This window comes from Anser cygnoides, chromosome 3 (genome assembly GCF_040182565.1).
Source record: "Anser cygnoides isolate HZ-2024a breed goose chromosome 3, Taihu_goose_T2T_genome, whole genome shotgun sequence".
Classification (NCBI taxonomy): domain Eukaryota; kingdom Metazoa; phylum Chordata; class Aves; order Anseriformes; family Anatidae; genus Anser; species Anser cygnoides.
The window spans coordinates 48,835,419-48,857,464 of NC_089875.1; the positions used below are offsets into that span (position 1 = coordinate 48,835,419).

Consider the following 22,046-nt stretch of genomic DNA (forward strand, 5'->3'; position numbering starts at 1 on the left):
ACAGAGGGGAAAGACCACCCATAAAGTCTTGCAGCTATAGCTGGAGAAACTGTACAGTAAGGACACTGTCCCTTTACACAACCATTACCACCTGCCCAGGTACCTGAACTTCATTCATATCCTTACTAAACTCTACTGTAGAGCATGTTTAGAAAAGGGGTAACCTGTGATTAATAACACCTGTTTTAACCCAAGCCTAGTCAAGACAAAGGCTAACACAGTATTAGCAGATGAAGTGAAGCTTGTTTTAAGATGGTGACAACTTTCAATAGCAAATCAACCAGGCATTTTAGGAATTACAATTGGTAGTTGTTATCACAGTCAATGATTTTTGAAGTTGGAAAGGAATTCAGTATATCTTGCCCCACTGAAACTTACAGATTACCTCCCTCTCTCTACCTGGGAAAAAAAGTAGCAGAAAGTCAAATATCTCTACCTTCTAAATGTTCCATTAGTAGTTCAAGTGTTTAGTTTCAGCAATAGCGGTATCTTATTTTGTGCTCACTCTTTTGCTATCTATCTCAATAAAATTGCTATATCTCACCCGAAGGAGCCATACCCAGGACAGTAAACAACCACCTGTATTCTAAGCCTGCAGCCCAGAAGAAAATACTGGGGACCAAGAGCTGTCAAGAACTAATACACACTTGGGAAATATACAGGCATGCTTTTTTCTTCCCAGAATCAACAGGTCCTACCTGCATACCTCTTCTTGGAGGACTAGGGAATTAACCCAAGCCTCAAACTAAGTGCAGTTTCTCCCAGACAAAGTCAAGCACAGTTTAATGATACTCAGAAAAAAAAAAAAAAAGGAAAAAAAAAACACCCACTCAAAACACAAGCCTAAATACAAATCATTTCCGGTAAGCAAGCTTATAATGTCACAATATAAATTCTTAAGCAAGTTAAAAAAGCAAGCCAAACATACCAAACGCAAAATCACCCACTAAAGTACAGCCCAATAGGTTACAGTTAAAACTTAACAAGTTAATCCAAGTAAGGAAAAAGTTTAGTGGTGCTAAAATGCTGCAAAACAACTTCTTCATGATGATCCGTGAGTTTATCACAAGAGCCAACTTCATTTTAGTTTTATTAGGTAACACTCAACACTACTGTCCCTACAAGAGAAAATTAATGTTTTATGAAATCATGTGATTCTACATGTAAGAATGCTCGTGCTCTGTTAAAATAGTCTCACCTAGTTCTCTCATCTTTTTTGTCATTGTTGAAAAAGTGTTTAGTCAGTAAATGCACTTTGTTCTGTGAAAGGAGAAACTACATGTCTCTCTTTGTACCAAAAAATACATAATGAATCCACTATCCAACCACGTTCTACAGCAAACAAGAAAAGCAATCTTTTTTAATACAATTGTGTAACTAAAACAGCAAAACACAGAAAAGTTATAAATACTTCTACTTCACATCTCAAATAAAGCTTAGATCTTTACAAATGTCTACTGATTTAGCATGTGTCCTTCCAAATCAAACATCTTTGCCTTTTTATTATTTTATTTTTTTTATTAAAAAGTCAACAACTTGCTATATGTAATATAGCCACACACCAAAAACACTCCAGTGCTAACTTCTGTCTACTGACTGGATTATTTTTTTTCTAAGAAAATAGTGGTGCAACTAAAACCCAACACACATACAAGATGGTCCAATATCATTTAACAAGTATGACTGAAACCTAGTCAGATTATTAACCACACGTAGCAAAACTATAGGTTGGGGGTCAGTGTTTTAAATAAAATATATTCATACGTACAGATGTACACATACAAATACATATATTTATATGTGTATTATTATATACATACACAATATATACACACATGCACATATGAAAGAAACAACTTATCTTTTGGCCATGGTTAATTAACTAATGTTACTGACATTCATGCCATTGACCTACCTGCAACACTTAAGAGCAATTTGAAAAGAAGTTATGTCACCAATGAAAAAGAATATGGCGAACCCTCTTAAAATGTTTTCTATAAATCTTGTGATATGGTAAAACTGTCAGGTTACAGTAAATTTTCATTATTTAAGCCATTCACCTATTTCAGTTAGAGTAAAAACATATATAGATGTTTGCAGATAATTTCCTTAATACCTCAAAACAATTCAGTATGAATTGTACTCCAAACCTTTCAAAACTTCTATTCAAATGCATGACATCAACAGCTGTGGGCTATAGCCTAGTCAACTTGTTATAACAGAATTAACACTTAGCACTTCCTACCTAACAAAAGCTTAGGAATAATTTTACAGACAGTTTCTACCATGGCACAGATGAAGATGAGTCAACTGCTGTTCGAAGATGCAGAATTTTGATCTATAAAACAGAGGATTCTTTATAGACAGATGTGCAGGCAACAGTTCAAGGTTCCTCTGATATATCTTGTTTCCCATTACGCATCATTCTGCTTTTCTCCAGATTTTAGAATAAGATCTCTTGCCTCTTCATCATAATGTTTTTGTTCACAAGGAACAGAGGAAAAACAAATGAGAGTGACACAAATGAGAGTGACATATAATAGGAGCTGGTTTCTGCTGGAGTGGCTTTTTACCATGCTTCTTTAACACCGTTAAGTCAGTTATTTCCATATCTAATTATTTCAATAACTGGACAGCTAACTATTTACCAGTTTAACTACTCTCAGAACAAAATGACGTATTATCAATTTTTGATATCAAAGTCAATTATAGTCAAATACTTTACCTACTTCTCAAATTCCACAGGAAAACATGCATCTTAATAGCGTTAAAATACACTCAAAGCTACAATTTCATATTAAGCATACTGCAGAAATACATCCAGTATATACTGGATATATTAAGTAGTCAATAAAAAGCAAAAGTATGTACAACATAAACCTATCTGAAAGATGCACTGCATCGGATACCTATCAGGGGTATTTCCTGAAAGACTAATATTACTTTGCAGTAATTCTTAGGGCCCTCAGGCACCTAAATTTCTGTCCTTCAAAATAAAAATCATTCTGTTCTTGAAAGTAAGAGCATTTTTCAGACTTAAGTAAAAAGACTTATGCAACAAATTGCCTCAAATAAGAAGCATCTGTCAAGCCTTATAGAAAACTTAAAGGAAACATTCTATTCTTGTAAAATTCACATTCCCGTAAGTAAACTAATTGTGCCTACATTGCATTCTTCACTACTGTCAATGACAACTGAACATTTTTGCTGAAAGTAAAGAGGTATGCAAGCAAGACTGCCAACAAAGATGATGCACTCTAAAGAAAATCTGGAGTACATTTAAGTCTTGTTATAGGGTTTTGGAGTCAGCCATCAGTTAGGGACAATTCAAGAAGTAATGTTTGTTACCTTCACCAATGCTTTCCTTTTGAATTTCCTGAGGGATGGTTTCTACTAGCCACCCTTCAGCATTCAATTATCTTATATAATCAAGTCAGTAACTTGCTAAGAGGATTTTTTTTTTTTTGGTACAATGACTTTTTTTTAAGAACACTATTATCAGTTAGTAGTGTACACTCTTACCTCTCCACAGATGGTCACCACTTCCAGACTACCATGGATATGATTCAAGACACATATGTTGTGTGGGTGGAAAAGGGAAAAAGGCCATGCTTCAGCAATTCTTAATACAAATAATTAAAAAAATCCAGCTTTACAACATTTTCCTGCATTGAAAGTAATTGGCTACAAATGCAATAAAGGTTCTAAAATTGGAATAGAAAAACCTATTTTCTGAAGCACTCACTATTGAAAAAAATACTAACTTACAAGCAACCAATATTATTTTCATTACAACTTATGTTTCACAATGAATCTCTCAGAAGGTAAAGTGGTATCGACAACCACACACCTTCTTAAACAGGTTTGGATTCTATGCTTGAGTATTCTTCTCCAGCACAGAGCTACACAAGTTTTCATAGAGCTTAATATGGTAGATTCGTCCCTGTATATTAAAATGGCAGTTTTGATATGCTGAATAGCTAAGTTCAGTAGTACCTTTATATATATAGATATATATATTTTAAGTTAGTTTAAGAATAGGTCAATTTTCACACAGGTCAAAAATGAAATATGAAGAGAGCCTCCCAAAGTTTGATAAATTAGGATAACTATGCAGATATGCATACTGATGAGAAAGAGGGTTTGTTTAGAAGAAATTTCACTGTAGGTGATGTTAGATACTGAAGTTATCAGTTAATTGTTTCCAAGGTGATACCTTCAAAACTGCATTCTGGATACCGTATGTCTTTTTCTATTCACAAGAAGCAAATAAGGTTTTCTACTTGAACACAGTAGATTCATGAACATGCTGTGTGAGCAAAATATCCAGCTTAACTGAACAGTCTGCTTGTACAATGAATTTTAGTGTAGAGCCACAAAAGTTGACAGTGGAGACAACTGAATGTACCCATCAGTTTGGTACTCTGCTATTGACAAGCTGCAGCCTTCATGTGCAACAAAAGTTAACAAAGCATGATCTACAAAATTCAATATGCTAGACTGCCAGTTGACACAGCCTTAGCCGGAGAGTTTCTAGTAAGCAGAAATCAGTTTATTTTAACAAAGAATACCCTCAACAACAAGTACCTAGGAGGGATTCAGTTCAAAAAGCAAGCATGACCTTCAGAAATCCCACTGAAATTGCCCGAAAATATTTATTTAAATAAGAGGACACTAATTTTAGTCTCATATACATGCTTGTTTTTCACTTTTATCACACACTAACATCACCAATCCTATGAAGCACTTAATTTCATTTTATTTCTTTTTATTCCTAGTGAATTTTGTTTTTATTACTTAGTATAGGTAAGTACCCAAAAAGCATCTTTTCAGCTAGTTACAGAGTGTTTGGGGTTTTGTTTGCATTTTTTAACTGCCATTTCAAACTATGACTGTGATTTCTTAACACAGATATATGAAACTGTCAAACAGCACCAGCATGCTTGTGTGTGAATTTTAGAAGCAAGAGGCCTGCACCACACAATTTATTCCCAGAAGACAGGAATAATGATTGCTGGTCAGCCTTTCATCCTGAAACACTGAACAACTACAATTTGCCACAATATGTTAACTATATTTCATTTCAACAAAAATGCCAGCACTTTTAGCTTTATTTGTACACGTAAGACTTTTCACAGAAGTTGAGCATCCTGTAACTAGGGTAGCACTAACAGGCTTTATTTAAGAAGACATACTCTAAGTATTTATTATTTAATGTTAGTAACTTTATTTTATAACCTAAACAGATCTTAAGACATTTGATTGGAAATCAAAGTGTATTTGATGGCATTTCAAAGACTGAAAGTAATTAAAATGTTACAAGCATGAAATACTTCAATTCTATAGGGCATGTCTATAGGGCATGTAAACGTAGTAAAATGTCCTCATTACAGGACAGGTTATTTTTTCAGCTTTAATCTTTTCCTTGCACTTTTGTATGGATACCTAAGATAATTTCTAATTCATATTTAGCCTTACCATAATAATAATAAAAAAAGCTGGAGAGTCCCAAGAAATTGACTTATCTATTTACTGTGACAATTCTTGCACCCATCAAAGGTGACCTGCCAAAGGTCAAGATTGGTAATAACCAAGAGCTTGTCTTTCCCGAAAGCTTACATAATTTCTGCTTGCAAGGTGAACAGAGATACGGGAAAGAATACACTGTAGGTCAAGAACAACAGATCAGTTCATGAAACAATCTTACTACAGAAGAACGAACAAGTGATTTGAAGCTGTTGCAACGGATAAAAAGCAATGAGCTCTTCAGAACTGGAACTGCATAACTGTTTGCCTTCTTCTAAGGGGAGACCTCATCACGGTCTACAACTTCCTCTTGAGGGGGAGTGGAGAGGCAGGAGCTGATCTCTTCCCTCTGGTGACCAGGAACAGGACCCAAGGGAACAGCTTGAAGCTGCAACAGAGGAGGGTTCAGGCTGAATGTTAGGAAAAGGTTCTTCACCCAGAGGCTGGTCGGGCACTGGGACAGGCTCCCCAGGGCAGTGGTCACAGCACCGAGCCTGACGGAGTTCAAGAAGCATTTGGACAACGTTCTCAGACATAGGGCCTGATTTTGGGTGGTCCTGTGTGGAGCCAGGAGCTGCAGCGTGTGATCCTTGTGGGTCCCTTCCAACTTGAATATTCTATGATTCTTTGAAACAACCAACTGTAAATAAATAATTCTGTGTATCATAACAAGACGTTTCTTGCTGAAGAAAAAAACAAATATGCTCTCATACAATGTTCTAGAGGAGATCTTTGACTAAACCTTTCAAGAAACAGGAAAAACAATGTAGTCAACCAAGGCTGTCACAACCCAGCAGCCTGTCACTGTAAGGCTTCGTATCCCCATCTAGGTGAGATAATGGCAGCCAGAGTGGTAAGAGAGCATAGAGCTGACTCCCTATGTGTGTGTCAGTGTATGTTTTATGGAATAAGTGTTATGATCACAGAGCATTAAAATCAGTGTTTTGCTTATCCATCAATAACCATTCTTCCCACATATTAAGCAGTATTCTTTGGTGTTAAAATTACTATTTTTCTCCACTACTAGTGTGAAAATTGGTGTTTTTCCTCACTAGTGAGAGGTGCATTTGGACTAAGCAAGAAAAATTCCTTGGTCTTAATAAAGTTACACATTCATTAGCTTTTGACGAATGAATGCAACCCCTCTCCCCTCCCCAATAATCTCTTTCATGTGCCTCCAGGCTTTAATCATAATATTCTCAGTAATTAAAGTTTTGATTTTATATTTGTCTAAAGCTGCCTAGAGTGATGTTCTGATTATCAACTGAGCCTTAGATACAAGTGATTTGAGGATTTCCCCTACTTTCTGGGGGAAATCTGTCAGCAAGTTTCAAGATCTGATGAAGTGAATTGGCCATGTGATGAAGATTTCTAATTCATTACTTCTGCTCACAGGCTCATACACTAGAATAAAATTTTCTACAGAGCAAATCAGGATGGCTTTTTTTCCAGCACTGGCTACCACTGTCTTTTCCTATTTTCCTCTTGGATTCTGCAGCCACTAGCAAGATAAGAAGAGAGAAGTAGATGGATAGTAATGAATTCCTTGCAACATCCAATAAGGCCTTTATAATAATTAGCACTGGGAAATCAGGTTTGTAGATATGAAATGTATATATAGGAAATATAAATACAAATTAACTTTTATCGTTAGTTTCCTACAAATCCCAAAACAATTCAGTCAAAACCTGAAAAAATCCTGTTTTTTTTTTTTTTTTTTTTTAAAAACACTGAGCCTAGATAAGCCCCTTGAGAAAATAAGGAAAGTGCAGTTAGCAATAAAAGGTATTAACTACCAAAGAATTTGGTCACCTCATGCTGCAAGTCTAAGGAGTTCACCTGTACACATAATTCATGAGGAAGAGAGGCAAGAACCAATAGCAAGAGGAGTACTTACTTGCCAAACCAATAAGTATCACTGTTTCTTACTTTATCCTGTTTGTGATCATGTCTTGAATTCCAATTCTTTATTTTTAGTAGAATAATCGTATTTGCAAACAAGATGCTTCACAAACTGCATCATCAATGATTAAGAAACAATTCCTATTGCAGCAACAACGGTAGGTCACACGACAGCAACAAAGTCCACTGCCTGAAAACGATAAACTACTAATACCAATCACCTCAGGACAGTAACACAGTTATAAAGAAGATCTGAAATGGGTGACATGAAAATAGATTTTGACAAACTTTTTGGTACTTAATACTGTTTGGCCTTCAACCGATATTATACTATTTGGTATTCAAATACTTTACATTATTTAATATTCAACGCTAACTGCAATATTATCTCATGTAATCATCAATGGTTAAGTATTCTGTGCTCCAAAAATATCAGACAAGGGACAAGTTACTGAAGGTAATGGGTTCCTGTTTTTTCCTGTCCAATTTGTAAATAATCACCTTAAGACACTGCCCCTTATATCTCATGAATGATTCATCAATCTGAAGTGGCTTAGCACATACCATACTATTTAATGGCTTATCGACATTAAAACACTGACTTCATCAGTTCATGGTTTTTCATGTGTATGAATTTCTAGCTGACCTGCCGAGTTCTACATAACTAGTCCTTGCTGAAGACTAGACCAGCTTTCGTTTTCTTATCAATCTTGAAAAAACAAACAAAAAAGAAAAACAGGTAAGAAGTAAAACTCATACTCAGAAGGTCCCAATTCCTCTAAAGCTTTTTCTCAAAAAACAAAATCCAAGTAGCTCATGCAACCTGTTCTATTCGGCACAGAAATTATATATATATATACATATGTGTGTATATATATATATATATATGGAAAGGGTAGGGGAAATCAGTCCAAAATCAGTCCAAAATCAGTCCAAAAATACCACTTCCCCAAACAGTAAAACTGCCCAAGCTATCTAGGGAAATGACTCCCTGCAGAAAAGGATTAGTTCTGAAGCCCAGAGGAAGGAGTGAGATCATGGACACTAAACATAACTCTCAGGAGATGGTCGTGGGCAACCAGTTCTAGGCAACACTGCTTGAGAAGGGAGGTTGGACAAGATCTCTGTAGCCTAGGACACAAAGAAATGGTCTCAAGTTGCACCAGGGAAAGCTTAGATTGGATATTCTGGAGAATTTCTTCAAGGAAAGGGTCAAGCATTAGAATGGGCTGGGCTGCACAGGGAAGCGGTTGGTTCCCATCCCTTGTGGTATTTAAGAGATGAATAGGCATGGCACTAAGTGTCATGGTTTAGTGATTGGACTCAGTATGTCAGATTGATGGTCTTGAAGGTCTTTTCTAACCTAGATGATTCTACAGTTCTGTATCAGAGCATCATTGTTAATATCTATCTTAAATATACATATGCTCACTAGTAACAGCAAGGCGTTAGACCATTAAAGTTTGGAGCCTCAATTTATCATTGCAAGCTTTCTGAAGAACAGATGCCTAAATGTTTTAGCTTACAACATTTATGAGCATAAATGAACTCAAAACAGCTTTTTTTTATTCAGAAAAAAATTACAAACAAATTCCTGATAAACTGGGGTAGTTTATAGACTTAAAATTTTCACTCCTACCACAAAGAAGGGGCATCAATAACACACATTCATTTGTGGGCAGAATTTAAGAACTGTACTATTGATAAATACATGATGCCTTTTAAAAACTATTTATAAATAGGAAAAAAATGAATGAACAAGTTAAGTACACGCTTTTCTGGATTACGTATCAGCATTTCTCTTTTAAGGCTGACAGCTTAGTGATTCACCCATTCGGAACTGTATTTTATTGTCTTCCGTATTTCGAAGATTTACTTTTTACATTCAGAAATCTTAACTTCTAATTAATCTCCCAGCTAAAATGCAGCAGCATTCAATACTCTTTTTCAAATAGTCTTCTCTTATGAAAACTAGGTGCAACTTGCAAACTGTAAAGAGAAGCAATATTTTCACTGAATCTCTTGCCCCAGGATACATGTACAGATAGATATATTTACAGTGTAATTGAATATGTAAAGAATTGGCTACTACTAATAGTCACAAAGTAAGTTATGGAAATAAGATTGTTCATATATAGGCAACCATATGCTTTGCTTCAAAATACAGCATCTACACCCATGCAATTTGGTATGTCAGCTGAAGCATGCTGAAATTTTAATACCGTAGAAATTTTAATGTCTCATACCGCCCTCCACTTATAGAAAATCATATTTCAAAATCCTTTACAAAAATAGAAATCCTACAAATTCTGCTTATCCATTTACAGTTTTAAACCCCGTAATAATAGGTCTAGTTTATACATTAAGTCTCCCCCCCAACCAAGAAGTAAAAGGAATTAAAGATGAGAACCAGAATGTTTAAATAAATAAAACCCCTTCATCAACTCCTTCATAAATCTACCGTCACTTAAGATGGTATCACCCTCTTACTTCTACAGAACCTAAACAACAAAAGTCTCTCTCAGATCAGAACAGACCTTTGCTCAAAAGCTGACAATCTAAGTACTTGAAATAGCTATAGGTGGAATAACAGAAAGGAAGATAAGAGTATTACAACAGATTATGAAAACAAGAGGCAACAAATGAAGTTTGAAAACAACACGGTCATACGCTTTGGGAAGTCTGAGATTTTTAACTCAGTATTTTAATTGGTTCTATTTTAATTGGTGTGTGCTACACATGTATCAGTAGAATGTATTATGTGACTAACCAGATAAGAAAAAAAAGATTTTCCAAAGAAAGGATCAAAATAAATAATACTTATTGGAACAAAGAGTATTACGAAGTGTACATAACAAAACTGAAGTGGTGATGCTAATGCAACTTCAGCAGTAATAACCAGAGAGGGGAAAATAGCTAGAAAATAAGACTGCAGAAAGACATAACTTCCAGGAGTTAACATCACAACAACTTAACATTCAGGATGACTATCCTTGAAAGTATATGCTCCCTACTCACATGGGCAGAACATACATATTACAGGTCAGGGCAAGAAACGGCCCTAATTATATCCCAACTCCACCTGAGCAAAAAAATTCAGGAACACAGTGCTTCTTGGTTCACTCCAACAATATTCACTGCTGGAAATACATTTAATGTATTTTCTGATCTCCTCTACTTGCACTAATCACTCCTCTGGTATTTCAATATAAGAATGCTCTTAATGACACCTGTAATATTAGCGGCCCTTTCTTGGAAAAATACATTTAACCTGAATTTTTACCTTTATATTGTGAAACACCTGACACAATTAGAAGTTAGTTATTACTGAAGAATATTTTATAATTGCTAGTTAGGCTCCCAGTTGCACCATTATGGAGCACGCATATTTAACTTCTTCAAGGTAGGTTGTGTTAATCACTAAGTCTGTAAAAAATAAATAACTAAATGAAGCATACAGTAAAAACACAACAAAGGAGAATAAAAGACGGCCTTATCCCATGTTAGGAAAGAAAACTATACATCTGAAACTACACTACCTTTCAAGATCTTACCTTCTTTTTGTCCCTCATTGAGCCCTTCCCTCGGACCATTATCTTGCATCCTGTTTCTGCCTCAAGCTGTTTAGCTGTTAGTCCTCTGGGCCCAAGGATTCTTCCAACAAAGTTAAACTGGAAAAAAAACAAACAGTATTTTTCTATAAAACATATAAAACAAAATGAACAAAATTAATTTAAAGGTTTATTTCTGTCTCTAAAACATCATCTTCTTTAAAATCAATTTAGAATACCGCACTAAATTCCTGAGGTAAAAGAACAAGGCAAGTATTGCTTTCATATATTAGATGCCTATGTGAGCTCTACCTTGGAAAATAAAAAACAATTTTGCCAGATATTAAACTTAAGTATTTCATGTGAGTCTAGGGCAGCAATACTCTTAACTCCAGAGCAAGTCAAATAAGCACTTACAGAAAATACAAACTATCAATCAAGATACTAATTAGTAGGCCAACAATGTGCATCACATCATGGAAACTGAATTTCTGGTTGCATGACCAGACACACGTACAACTTTCATATGGTAGGACTGATATGGTGCCAGGTGTAGGTCCAGTCTCATAATGACACCACAGTACCTTCAAGATAGGCCTCTAGGTCTACTCTTCATTTGCCCCCTGCCTACAGCTAAGGACCATCCAGAAAGCATTCTTTTTTTCCTTTTCCTATTTTTCTAGTGGGGTCTACCTGGCCAGCATGCTGCCAGTTGGCCACTCATCACCTACAGAAACACTTTGTAAAACAAACAAAAAACCAAACATTTCATAACGCTGCCTTCAGCAAAACAAGCAATTAAAAAAAAAAAAACACACCAAAAACCAACACACTTAAGTTGCTATATATTCAACTTCAGGTTTTGTGTAGAACATTGAGAAATACATCAAATTCAGTATTTCCAACGCGGTTAATACATATGTATGTATATATAAACCATGTCAGAATTCCATGTGACTGCAGTAAGTTGTATACTTTACTCAGTTGTGCATACATATGAAGTTTACCACGTTTAGATGGCTAACATCCATATAATGAGACAAACCCTTGCCTATACTTAGCATAGTAATACTGGCATTTAGCCATTACTAACATGCAATAATGATATATGTAACGCTATCTCACAGTTATTTTCCAGGTTCTTTTTCTTTCATCATTTTCAATCATAGACTCTGGAAACAATGAATTTATTTTTTTTAAAAAAGCACTGAGCAAAAGCAGCATTAAGAATACATGCCAGGACTCTGTGACAACTGCAGTGAGAAGATGTAGCACCAGGCTCAAGAGATACATAAACACAGACATTTCAGACTGAAGATTTAATTCAAGCACAGACATTAAAATAACAGAAACTAAACAGTAAGGACAGGAGTCTGATTATTTTAGAACCTTGCAAACAAAGCTGTTCAATGGAATTATGAAAAAGATGGCTTTCATTTCCTCAGCTAATTAAAATTGGTTTTGAGTACTATAACTCAACATATTTGAAATCCTTATAAAACTACAATGATCAAAAATAATTTAGGAGTGAACAGAAGTTATGAACACAAGCAAATTAAAGTTCTCCAACAAAAATATTCCTGTTTCACTGTGGCTAAACTGTTCAGAGAGAAGATATACTCCCAAAATAATTTAGTATTCCAAGCTCAAAACACAAAGAAATATCATGAAGCCTGTATCAACTGCAGGAAAAAGAACTAAAGATTAAAAAGCACTTGTGAATGCATACACAAACTGTGAACCATGGGAAATTCAGGAATATTCACTACAACTGGACAAGCGATGAGCCAGCTACAAGTGACAAAGTTGAGCCCTGAATTTTTACCACATTTAATGCTTCACATGTAAACAGCACCTAACTTACTTTCACCACTAACACACTTTCTGCACACTAGATAGATATGTATCCTATTCCACAGGAAAAGCAAAAATATCGTTGCAAACCTGCCCTTAAAGCACTTTTTACCAGCAGAAAGCGACGATCATTACATTCTCTATCTCCCAAGAGAGACAGCAGCCTCTAATATTTTATTAACTGCCAACTGTTATATTGATTGGATCATGATTAAAAGAATAATCAGATAATTTGAATAAAAAAGAAAACAGCATGATCATAAGTAAAAAAGCAGGATTTTATTTTTTTTTTTTAATTACTCTCAAGCTTGCAACTTTGTTTGTATTGTGAGGACACCCTTTAGAATCGTGGATTCTAGTTGAGGAGTTGCTGACTTAAACCACAAAGCTTTCTGTTCAGTGTTAAGCCAGTTTCTTCTCTGGCTACTCCCAGAACATTCTCTTCTTACAAAGAGCCTTTATAGATTGTTCCAAGTAGCTCAACCCTGTCGTTTCTTTCCAGACTGTATGTATTAGCACCTTGAACCTTTTTGGATAGGTAAGGTTTCTTCTGAAACTGTTCTCGTTACCTCTCTTGGACACACTGATTTTTCCATTTCTTAAAGCAGGATGCCTGGACAAGGCAATACTTCAACTGAGACCTCAACAAAGTTACTCAGACTTCAAAGTTGACACCTACTCAAAGTTACTCAACAAACCACATCCCTATTAACACATCCCGAGCTTCTCAATCCCTTCTCCACACCCAAATTTCAGTTCTTATACTTCGTTCGACGTTTGTTGATGCCAGATACCATTCTTCATCACCTTTGCCTTGCCAGCTTTCCTCAGTTTTGTATTCATATGCAACTTAGATGCTCCCCTCCAACACCACATCATTCTACACATTTGCCCAATGAACACCACATCATTGACATTAGGCATGCTAATTGTGAGGCAGTTTTGAATTTTAATTTTGCCTTCGAAAGTGTTTGGTATGACTTTCTTGTTTTCTAAGCGTACTTTCTATTCCACCAACAGATTATTCCCAAATACATCAGAGATCCGAGCTGAGGGAAACCACTCCAGGATTCCACCTGAGGTGGCATCTTGGTTGATTCTATAGTCACAAGTAATCATAGTTCATGCAAGCTGTTATTTTAACAAGTAATTCCCAAGCTCTCTGCCCCAATGGATCCCGTCAGCATTCAGTTTCCCAGACTGCCGTCTCAAAGCTTTAGCTAAGAACTCCACAGAGAGAAAAAACAAACAAACAAACAAAAAAACCACAAACATGACTCTCTTCTGAAGGGACTGGGTACAGGGGTAAGAGAGTCCATCCAGCACACTGCAATTCAGGAAACAGCACAGACTAAGCCTTTTAGTTGGACTGCGTCAGAAGTTTTACCAGAATCCAGTTGTCTCAGCACCCATTGCTTCTCTTACCCGCCTGCTGTGGTTTAACCCAGCAGGCAGCTCAGTGCCACACAACTGCTTGCTCACTCTGCCCACCCACCGTCTCCCCAGAAGCTGAATGGGGGAGAGAACTGGGGGAAAAAGGCAAAACTCATGGGCTTGAGATAGAGTTTAACAGGACAGAAAAGGAAAGGAATACAATAATGATAAAAGAATATATAAAGGAAGTGATGCACAAAGCAATCGCTCACCACCCACTGACCAATGCCCAGCACATCCCCAAGGACCAGCCCACTTTCTATTTACCAGCCACCCTGCTCAGCACAGTGCCCCATGGCGTGGGACATCCCATGGCATGACCCATCCCAAGCTTAGACTGTCCTGTCCTGGCCGTGCCCCCCCCAGCTCCTGGTGCACCCCTAGCCTCCTCGCTGGCAGGGCAGCACCAGGAGCAGAAGAGTCCTGGGCTCTGTGTGAGCACAGCTCTGCAACAGCTGAAACATCAGGGTGTTATCGCCACTATTTTCATCAAAAACCCGAAACACAGCACCATAACACTTACTAGGAAGAAAAACTCTATTCCACCCCAGCTAAAACCAGGACACTGCCAAGCCTAATGGTTCATCAACCTGGATTATTGGAAACAGATACGTCTGACAAATTTAAAGACCCTTTTAAAATCACATTTGAAGTCAAGATTTCTCTTTTTTCCTTTGTCCCATGATCTCACCCAACTGCACTCTTCTTCATCACCTTATGTTTCCCTACAAACACCACACCTGTGTCTAAGAACACTTTTTTTTTTCTATCATTGTATGTCGTCAAAGCTAGAAATACTTCTCCTTCATCTCCTACAGCTTCTTTCCGACTCAGGACTTGACTGGTTCTCCAGAATTCACCTTACCCCCAGTGATTTAGTAAGAAATAACCAACCATCAATGGTTCACAAAGTGCTCAGATCAATGTAAGATGATCTGACCGCATTACTTTGAATGTATCGAGCTCATACATGTTTGAATGAGAGATAGTTAAAAAGGGAAGCAGAAATGACCCACACTAAGATTAACTGCTTCTACATCAACAATACACAAGCAATCAAATGTGTTGCTCTCCTTCATGAAGTTACTCCCTCTGTTCTCAACAAGTAATGGATTTCTATATTGGACTTATTTTTATATGATTTATCGCTTTTACTCACAGTATTTTATAATCATTTCTCTGTGTGTTTTTTTTTCATGTTTGTTTTCAAAAGAAGAGCTCTATCATGTTCTCAAATCTTCCTATACAAACTCAACATTAGAACTCAAGCACGAAACTCCAGGAGAAACATGTTTGTGGCATGCATAAACACAAAAGCATCCTGTCTGTCACCTACATGCATATTTAAGCAGAACCAACCACATTACAAGAAGAGTAACAGCTGCTCTAAATCCTAAGGTTTGCACCTAACTCTGAGACCTTAACGACAACTGTGCAGCAACTGACACTCCTAAGAGCTGACAGAACTCCTATCTGGTGTCCTGCCTGACCAGTCGACTGCATCAGAAAACCTCTCATAAAAATGCCTTGTATTCCCTATGCATAGAGTAATTATTACCCAAGCAGACCGAGTGCTTTTGCAGTCCTCATATGCCTCACATGCCCCTACACCCAGTACAAAAGGAAAACAAGAATAAACTATGCTAAGACTCAAAGCTGCTGATTAACAAAAGGTTGCACGGAAGCATGTCCAATTTTTACAGTGTAGGAGAAATGCAACGTTTAAGAAACCTTCCATCCAAGTTAAAACCAAAGGAACTTGAGGGAATTCAGCAGTACTGTATTTCAGAGTGTTATTGTGCCTTTTGTATTTTGTGCTTTCCCTTGGCACCTGTGAGTAAGGTGTGGGAAGATCTAATTCATCTGATTAAAAAAAAAAATTGCCTTTATTGCTGGAGAAGAATTTGAAAAAAATGTTTTGATTAAAATATCCAAATCTAGAGAGAGCATAAGCACGTGCATTTGGTTAAACAATTATTTTGCTCAATTAAAAACTAATTTATTCTACAATCTTATTAGCAAGTGTTCCAATGATTTACTATACATTGAATTTGCAGAGCTAGTTACTTATAACTGGAAAAAAAGCCAAAATAAGCTACTCTTGAAGTCTATTTCAATTTTAAGCAAATTGAGAAATGCCTTAGAAGGCTTTTGTTCCACAGATGTAATGCGTATTTGAGTGTGAACATTTTATACACAGCCTGAACATATTTTAAGTAAAATCTCAGTAGTTCTTCATGATAACAAAAATGCTATATGTTGACTTTAACTTAGAATACTTAAAGTTATAGCTTAATTCTTCTTGAGTAGTTATTTTCATGTATGGTTTTACTGAAGAAAAGCAGATTACACATTTAATTGAAACATATTTATATGCAAATTTGTCTTCTACTGTACTATTTCCACTTTAAAAACTAGCTCTGTGCTGACAAAACCTGTCGTAAGTGGGAGAGAAAGTCTTTTCATCAGTCAGAAGATGATGCTCTAAATCCACTGACAGCTTGCACTGACCTACCAAAATTAGCATGTTTGGATTGTATTTTTTCCAATTGTTTTCTTTTTCAAGAATCATTCTTTCATGACACTGCTAACAGTTATTTCTGCATACATTTTTTCTGCATTAATCAAAGACAGCTTAAATTGCTTTAATTTGATTTTCATATAATCTTAAAAAATTAGAGGTTTTAAAAAAAATCTAATCAGCCACGTAATTTGAAACGAGAAAAAATGGTTTGAGGTACTAGAAAAATATAGTATGTTAGATCTGAAATAAGTAAGATTTTAAACTTTGAGTTCTTTATTAAACACCAAACTATATGAAACAAAACATCTAGCATAACTTGTAACTTTTAAATTTCTCAGAAAATCTTAAAACATTTTATAGGACAGTAGAAATAACTTTCATGTGCAATTTACTCTACCTCACACAATGTGCTTTCTAGTTATAACATTTTTCCAATGTTTATTCAATTAACGTATCATGAGCAAATACCCATTTTCACAACGACTTAGTTTTATTTAAAATAAAAATTGTGGTGATGTATGTTTATTTGAATATTTATACACAATTTGAAGAGAACATGTACACCTATAAAATTTCATCTCTATTTAAAATGACCATGAATAAATTCAGACACAGACTGTCAGTTCAGATATACGTCTCTCCCCCTTTTTTTTGCTTTCACTCAAAATATTCTACTGAAATACTTAAATACTTCAAGCTATAGACACTGTTTCATCCCATACAGATTATACCACTACATTTTTGATACGTGGTGATAAAGGAAATTGAAAGTCTCTTCTCTCATGCACAGAAGGCCTCAAACACATTTCATGCCTTACTAAGTATTTCTAGTGATTTAACACCACGCTCATCACTAAAGAAAACAGCTACACAACTCTGTGTTCAAAAGAAAGCAGTAACAAGAACTAGTACCATATTAAAAACAAGTCCATCATGTACACAGCTTACTCACTGATCACTCTGTAGATTAACTGAAAACAAAGACTAAAGAGTTTACATATACAGCTATGCCACTGGTTCACATTTGAGAAATCAAGTAGAAGTATGTTTGAAGAATATTTTTGAAATTGCAAAATCTTTCATTAATTGCATTAGCATGTATTTTGAGGATTAAATATGCTCCAGTGGAATTTGGCAAGTGTTTTGCATAGTTAAAAGAACCAGACTGTCTGATGAGATTTTACAGGGAGAGGAGGCTGACAAAGCAGATGGTATTAACATTGACAATACAGTGAAGGTAAATAATAGCAATAACATATAGAAGTTAATTTTTACATACAAACTAACTTCAGGTAGTTGTTAGAATGCTGGCAAAAACAGTGAAGTTGTTTCCTGAAATCTCTTCCGGAAATACCTACTGGTAATAGAAGACAGGCTCTGCAGACAACAATGAAACATTACCTTCATCCCTTTATAAAGCAACTTTTCTAAGCAATAACCACGTAAATGCCAAAGTACGTATGTAGTGAATACCAGTATGACATGTATAATCTGCTTATGTCAGATACATCCACTTATATCTGCTGGGTGTATCTGACATACGCCATTCTAGTACTATCATCAAAGCTAAATGCAAACTCATCTTGTTACAGGCAAGACAAAGTAAATATTGTGGGAGTAAGCCAAGCTTAGTCAAGTTCAAAAGTTTCTGTAAATTACACATTTGTTAATGCAAAAATAAAGCATATGAACATAACTGTTATATATCACTAAAATGTAATGATTTTGAAGAAGGAGAACAATGTTAACATTCTGTGATTTGAAGTCTGTTTTATATTACACAAAAATATCAGTAACCAGAGCCTTTTCTCTCTCAGACATCAGTAGCACAGGCTTTCATGTTTTTAAGGATGTATTATTATAATGAACATTTTGGTTCATCTTAAGAAAGGCTCATTTATTACGGCTTCTCATAAGTGAAATTCTGATGAAAACCTCAACAGGTGTCAGAATAAGCAAGACCTTTTAGAAATTTTAAATGCTAAGAAAAAACAGGATTTTCTTTTTAGTATTTAGATTTTCTTTTTTACTCAAAAAAGTAATTCTACTAGTCAAAAAAAAAATCACAAGGACCACATTCAGCAAAGGGTAACCCCAAGCCTCCCAGGGCTAACACAACTATGAAGTTCTCTAACCTTGTATCTCTATGCCTGAAACATAATATAATTTAACAAACTAAAAACTGATTCAAATTATGTTCTGGAATCTAGACCAAAGAAAGACAAAAATAAATAGCATATAGTGCAATTTTAGATAGAGAGCTGAGGTTGTTTTAATTGGGTGACGAACGTCAACAAGTGTATTGCTTACTATGATAAAAACAAAATTCTTTTTACAAAGTAGTAGAACGCAACTAAAACCTCAAGACAGCACAGCAACATTACAGAATATAACCGTCTTAAAATAAAAATATCAGTGTATTCCATTTGAAGACACCACAACTTTACAAGGTTAGTTTTATTGCTAGAATTGACCTGTCAATTACCAGATTATTTACATTAATTTCTAACCCAGCAGATTAACAGCCACTGTTGACCATTCAAAAAAGGCTCAGAACCTTTTTCTGATCACTGCAGCTGTAATCTAGACAAACCAGATTATCCCTGTGATTTCAACAAAATATAGTTTTTACTCAGCAGAAGGCATCTTAAATGCTTCACCAAAAAAAAAGCCTTTAAAAGTATAGCTGGGATTTAGAATGAATTACTAAATCCTACAAATCCACATTATTCACCTCTAATAACCTCCATGCTGAAGGCTTCAAGAGCTTATTTAACTGACAAACAGCTTTACAACCCCCCATGTAAATACAATGGATCGTTCGTTTAAAAAAAAACAGGTCAGAGTTTAATAATGGCAATAGACATTTCTCCATTACAGGAAAAATAATAATAAATTTTTTTTAAAAAAGAATCGCACAATACTGAAGTATGCAACTTTTTTCTCCACATTCATAACTGTCATTTGTAGAGAACCTATGAATAAACTATCAAGTATCCAGATTAGGCACTTGATGTTTCATTCATTCTTTGTTCAAAGGTTATTATACTAGCTAGAAATATACCAAAACAACGCTTAATTTTTAACACAAATTCTAATGCACGTGACACGAGAAACAAAGCAGTAGCTAATCCTAGTTAACTGCCTGTGTTATAACTAGGTCAAGTGGCCAACATAGTTTCCTTTGTTACCTGTTTGCAGCTTGGCATCTGTCAGGACATGTTACTGAAACGCTGCCATAAGAATTCAGAATGCAAATACGTAAGTCAAAATCTTCAAATCGGAACAATATTTATTTCAGTATCTAATGTAATTTTCATCCCCACTTTAATTACAAAATAGAAGAGAAAACCTTTTTTCAGCTCATCTGGGCAGCAGATATCCTCCTGGTTTTGTAAGGCAACATGTACAAGTTCCAAAAGTGTGCGTGAATGTGCGTGTATGTTTATAAATATATAAACACACATATAAAAGATGTTAACAGAAAGATGTTAAACTCAATTGCACTTCTTTGCTAGATTAGGAGCTAATATAATTTGTTCAAGAACTAGAATGACTTTCATATTAGCAAGATATCTAACCATATACAAAAATAAATTCCTAACTTACTAAATTTGAAAAATTACCCCCATCTAACCGATATTCAATTCAGTTTTCTAAGAACTAACCCAACACATTTATAGTAAGCAACTTACCATTAAGTGATTGCAACAGTTTTATTCCGTCCTAGGTTTACATGCAGATTTTTTTTTTTTTGGTAGAAAAATTATACCTGCATCATACATTGTTGGCATTAGGTAACACAACATACAGCAGAAAGCTAGAAGACAAACCATTTTCGTTAGCCAAAAAGGAAGAACTGTATTTTTGTGGAAATGAATGCTATACTGCTGCCATGAAAACCTTACATTATTTTGTCAACAACTCAAAAGTTCTAAAACACTGCAGAAGTTGTACTGCTAAAGCTGCTTTAAACAGAAGCGGCAGAGGTCAGATAAATGGACTGGGAAGTTTGGGAGAATTAATTAAAGAATAATTCTTAAATTGCAGACCTGTAACTCAAACAACAAAGAGTGCGTGCTTCTAGTTTTGCTGTGCAGAATTAAATGATCACAAAGAAAAAAGCTACTGCTACAAACAACCAATGCTTGGATTAGATAAATAGAAGGAATAAAGGTAATTTCATTAAATTAGTGACAAATTTGCTTTTTACACAAAAATATCCGCACAGATATATGTCAAATATGTCAAAACTTTGAATGCAAAACTGAGATCCAGAAGGGATGCTGTGCTAATTCAGAAGGCTATCAGCACTTCAAGAATGGTATCACATACTAATGCAAGAGAAGATTTTCAGATGACTACATAGCTCCATATCCATAAATCTCCCTGTATAGGGATATAGAAAAAAGTAAATCTGACTAAACACAGTACATCAAATTCCCTGAGCAAAGAAGCTCAAATCTCTCTAATCTCTTTTACACAAAGCCTGAAAACCCTATCTGGTACACCATGAAGGTATGGATAGTCAAGCTGAACTTTCACATAGCTATTTTAGGACTCCCTGCAGAAAACACAAGAAAAGACCACCTCAAATTAGTAGAGAACCACTCTGGTGGTACTATCGAAACAAGGAGAAGATGTTCCTACCATAAGGAAAAATAGCTCTTAACATTAAGACAAATGAGAGTCATCTGTCACAGCTCCAGCTGTCTGAAAGCTGCCACCAAGCCTATAGTGGCTACAACCCAGTCTCCAACAAGCTGTAAGGGGATGCACCAGCTCCTCCCAAGGGGATGCGATTTGGGATTTCCTGACCACTTCTTGTCCTGACAGACTGCACGGCTGGACAAGGAGCCAGTCCACACTGAAGAATAAAACAAAAAGATGGCTAGTAAAGCCCACCCCACAGAAGCAGAGCAATGCTTCACTCCGTTTAGCCTGCGTCTTCACAGACCGGCCAAGGTTGGCAGGGACCTCTAAAGATCACCTAGTCCAACCCCCCTACCGAGCAGGATCACCTAGAGCATGTTGCACAGGATGGCATCCAGGTGGGTTTTGAGCATCTCAAGAGAAGGAGACTCCACAGCCTCTCTGGGCAACCTGTCCCAGTGCTCTGTCACCCTCACAGTGAAAAAGTGCCCCCTCATATTCAGCCGGAACCTCCTGTGCTTCAGCTTGTGCCCGTTGCCTCTTGTCCTTTTGCAGGGCACAACTGCAAAGAGACTGCCTCTGTCCTCTCGACACCCTCCCCT

The 22,046-nt window shown here is 36.0% G+C and overlaps 1 protein-coding gene across 15 annotated transcripts in view; it reads right to left on the reverse strand.

Moving 5' to 3' along the window:
* The window catches only part of QKI (QKI, KH domain containing RNA binding), a 160,406-nt gene that overhangs the window by 88,763 nt on the left and 49,597 nt on the right, over positions 1-22,046 (reverse strand). For 14 of the 15 annotated variants that reach the window (XR_010830320.1, XR_010830319.1, XM_066994140.1 and 11 more), the window contains exon 3: positions 10,983-11,099. The exons of the other annotated variant lie outside the window; for it this stretch is intronic. Coding sequence is in view for 12 of the 14 variants with exons in the window: in XM_066994140.1 (XP_066850241.1) it covers positions 10,983-11,099 (117 nt within the window). In the remaining 2 variants the exon portion in view is untranslated. The remainder of the gene's footprint in view (positions 1-10,982; positions 11,100-22,046) is intronic. 15 annotated transcript variants of the gene reach the window in all.